The sequence below is a fragment of the Diadema antillarum genome, unplaced genomic scaffold (assembly GCF_040938485.1).
Source record: "Diadema antillarum isolate AM-2024a unplaced genomic scaffold, OU_Dant_1.0 seq00000696_RagTag, whole genome shotgun sequence".
NCBI classification, from domain to species: domain Eukaryota; kingdom Metazoa; phylum Echinodermata; class Echinoidea; order Diadematoida; family Diadematidae; genus Diadema; species Diadema antillarum.
The window spans coordinates 1,872,682-1,875,786 of NW_027271601.1; the positions used below are offsets into that span (position 1 = coordinate 1,872,682).

The window sequence follows — 3,105 nt, forward strand, 5'->3', positions numbered from 1 at the left end:
TTTTCTACACTTTGATACAATGTTTTATTCTTTTTCTGTCCGTCGTTTCTAAAAGTGACTGATTGTTTCTTTACATTCTTGATGAAATTTATACTCCGGTATCATCCACGATTCGTCACGAGCTGCTTTCATTGCAATATAATTGTTATGAAATTACATTCTTGATTTTATTTTGCAACTTTGAACGACTTCTGAAATTGCGGGGTGTCTGAGGCCATATCAAAGTGTAATATTTATATATATTTTTTCCTGTAATCCGCTTTGTTCCCCGGAGCAGAGCACACTTCTTCAAACAAACTTCAAACTTTGGAAATAACAGTGATCCATATTACATGCCTCCATGTCACGGGTGACATAGAAATGATCTCATCGAATTGTTAAGCAACAATAAATTAAAAAAAAAAAGAAAACAAAGAAACAAAACAAAACTAACAAAGGAAATGAAAATGTGTCATAATGATTGGACGAATGATAAGAGAAAATAATGTAATAAAAATGTGCGTAACATGTGTGTGTATCAAAGGCATTGCTTCATCCATCTTCGAGTACATTCTCTGTACACGATTGCAACTTATGAGATTTATTTCATGTACACATCATAATCCCAATCAGTCGTGCCTTGAAATACAGGATGTAATCAGTGATTGTGATAGGTAACATCTTTCTATGTAACTTGATAACGGCGTTGAGGGTAATGCATATTACTAGCCCTGCATGCTTTTTAGCTTCCCCTCCATTTTCAACATGCATCTTGACTTCACAACACTACTTATTGTGTGTTTATGCTATATTTTGATACTACGTGTATTTAGAATATCACATTGCTTTTTTAGCATGTTTTGTGAACGTATATTCTTTGTTGAAAATTAAAATGAATGAAAATAATGACATGAAATGAAATGTGGTCACTATCAATAAGGTCAATGAATGATGTATTCAATCATAATTGAAATGGCTACACCAATTTTTAAAAAAAAATAGGACGGATAGAACGCGTTTCTCCTGATATCATTTTGATTCATCAACTGAATGTGACGATCTTAGTAAACTCTACCTTTTCTTTTTAAGGTCATAATAGACCCCTTTCAACCAGAAAGTGCGTGTAACCTTAAACATCATTCGCAGCCTCTTCTACACCTGAATCATCGTCACCAAGATACGCCTCGTTGTCATAGTCACCAGCAGCATCTTCCTCTTTCCCCTTCATCTCCTTGTCCTTCTTCTTCTTTTGCCTGCGAAGACAGGAACGACAACACGTTCGCTGTATGCAAGTACGGAAAGTCTTACAGTCGATGATGTAGATGTACGGGCATGCTGCGTGGCTGAAGTAACTCAGGAAAGCCACGACGGTGATGATGACAGACGGAACAGACAAGGAGAGAGTCTCGAACACTTTCACCACCATGTAAGGAACCCAGCACACGCTGAAGAGGAGGAGGACGAAGCAGGCCGTGCGGACGAGCGCCATCTCGTTGGGTCGATACCGACATGCTCGCTTCTCTCGTTTGGCGTCCTTGTAGCGACGATGAGCAGCGCTTTCATCCTCTGACGAAGAGGACGACGACGATGAAGAGGAGGAGGAAGATGACGATGAGGAGGAGGAGGAATCCGATCCTCGCTTAGATTCATCATCGCTGCCGTACTTCATCATCTTTTTTCTGCGTTTTCTGCGTTTCTTCTGCTTTTTCTTAAGCTTTTTGATCTTTTCGTCGGTCATGGCTGGGTTTTTGATAGTTCGAGCCAGAGCTTTCTCTCTCCTCTTCAAACGGTAGCCATAAGACGCAGGTACGGCGACTTCGTCTTTGAATATGTCTGTGTCTGATTTGATTTGTTTACGTGCTCGCCGGACGGTCATGGCGAAAATTGCCATCGAGCAGAGAAGAGGCACAGCCACACCGATGGCGATGGTGAAGTAGAGATGAGAGATCGACTTTTGGTAGCCGCCGACCACGGCGTGTGCGCACTGACCCTCATCCGGCAGGAACCCGTAACCGCCCCATCCGATCAGGGGCAGCATGGAAAGCACGACATCGAAGAACCACAGCGCGCTCAGGAAAATCAGGGTCGGTATGGGCCTGAAGATCTCACGATGTTTGAGCGGCAGAGCGATCCTCACATACCTCTCCATAAAGATTACGCCAATCGTGTGCCATAACTGGTAGAAGGTGAAACGGGTCAGGAAAGCCGAAGCGGTGCAGAATCCATCGCCCATCGACCACGACCCTGACCATGTAGCGACGATGTTCGGTATCAGCGAGAAGACGGTGGCAATGACATTATTCACTGCGATGTTCGTGAAAAGATACCATGGACCAGGGTGTTGACGAAGCCTCCGGGAGAGAAAGAAAGCGGTGAGATAGATGGTGTTGCCGACCACGGAAAGAAGAACGATCACGATAAGACCGACAGTCTTCCCGATTCGTTCGATGTCCGTACTGGTCGCTGTTGAGTTGGTTGCATTAGGAGCTACAGTCGCCATCTTGTTCTCAAAGGAGCGCTTACAAAGGGTCCAGTGTAGTTGGATGCATTGTTTGCAGTCACTTCTGAAGTTTTGGCTCTTCACACCAAAAAGACGGTCATACTGTAATGTCCTTTCTTTCCACTCTCAGTAAAGGCCGATCATTCACGAGACACTGGATTTAACGTAACTTTGAGAAGCCATTAATCGGAACTTGATTCCAACAATGGGCGATGACTCTTAGGGAAAATGCCCGTCCATGTTGAACAAAACGTTATAAGTTCGAGTCGGTGACATAGTTTTGTTGTGCCTGACTACAGAAATCGCTTCTGTAGCTAACGATCGATGTGATGTGTTGACAGTGATCGCCCATGCGATAAGGCGAGGTATTCAAACCGCCTGACAGGTAATCTGAATCTAAATAGACCCTTAGAAAGGGTTATTATTAGCAGTACGCTTGTATTTTATTTTGTGAATGTGTGTATGTGTGTGATTGTGTATGCCTGTCTGTCTGCATGTTTGACGTATCTGTCTCCTCTTTCAATCTATCATTCTATCTATTTCTCTATGATAACTTGATTCCTCCTCTTTCTTTATGTGCCTTGCTCGATGCCGGTGAATCTATATTACAAGTGGAAGCTTGCAAA

At 43.0% G+C, this 3,105-nt stretch overlaps 1 protein-coding gene across 1 annotated transcript; it reads right to left on the reverse strand.

The window, feature by feature from the left end:
* Nucleotides 1–1,108: 1,108 nt before the first annotated feature.
* Nucleotides 1,109–2,479, reverse strand: LOC139737575 (uncharacterized). The gene has a single exon (XM_071648257.1). It carries the CDS (start codon nt 2,477–2,479, stop codon nt 1,109–1,111), a length of 1,371 nt encoding a protein of 456 aa, XP_071504358.1.
* Nucleotides 2,480–3,105: the final 626 nt, after the last annotated feature.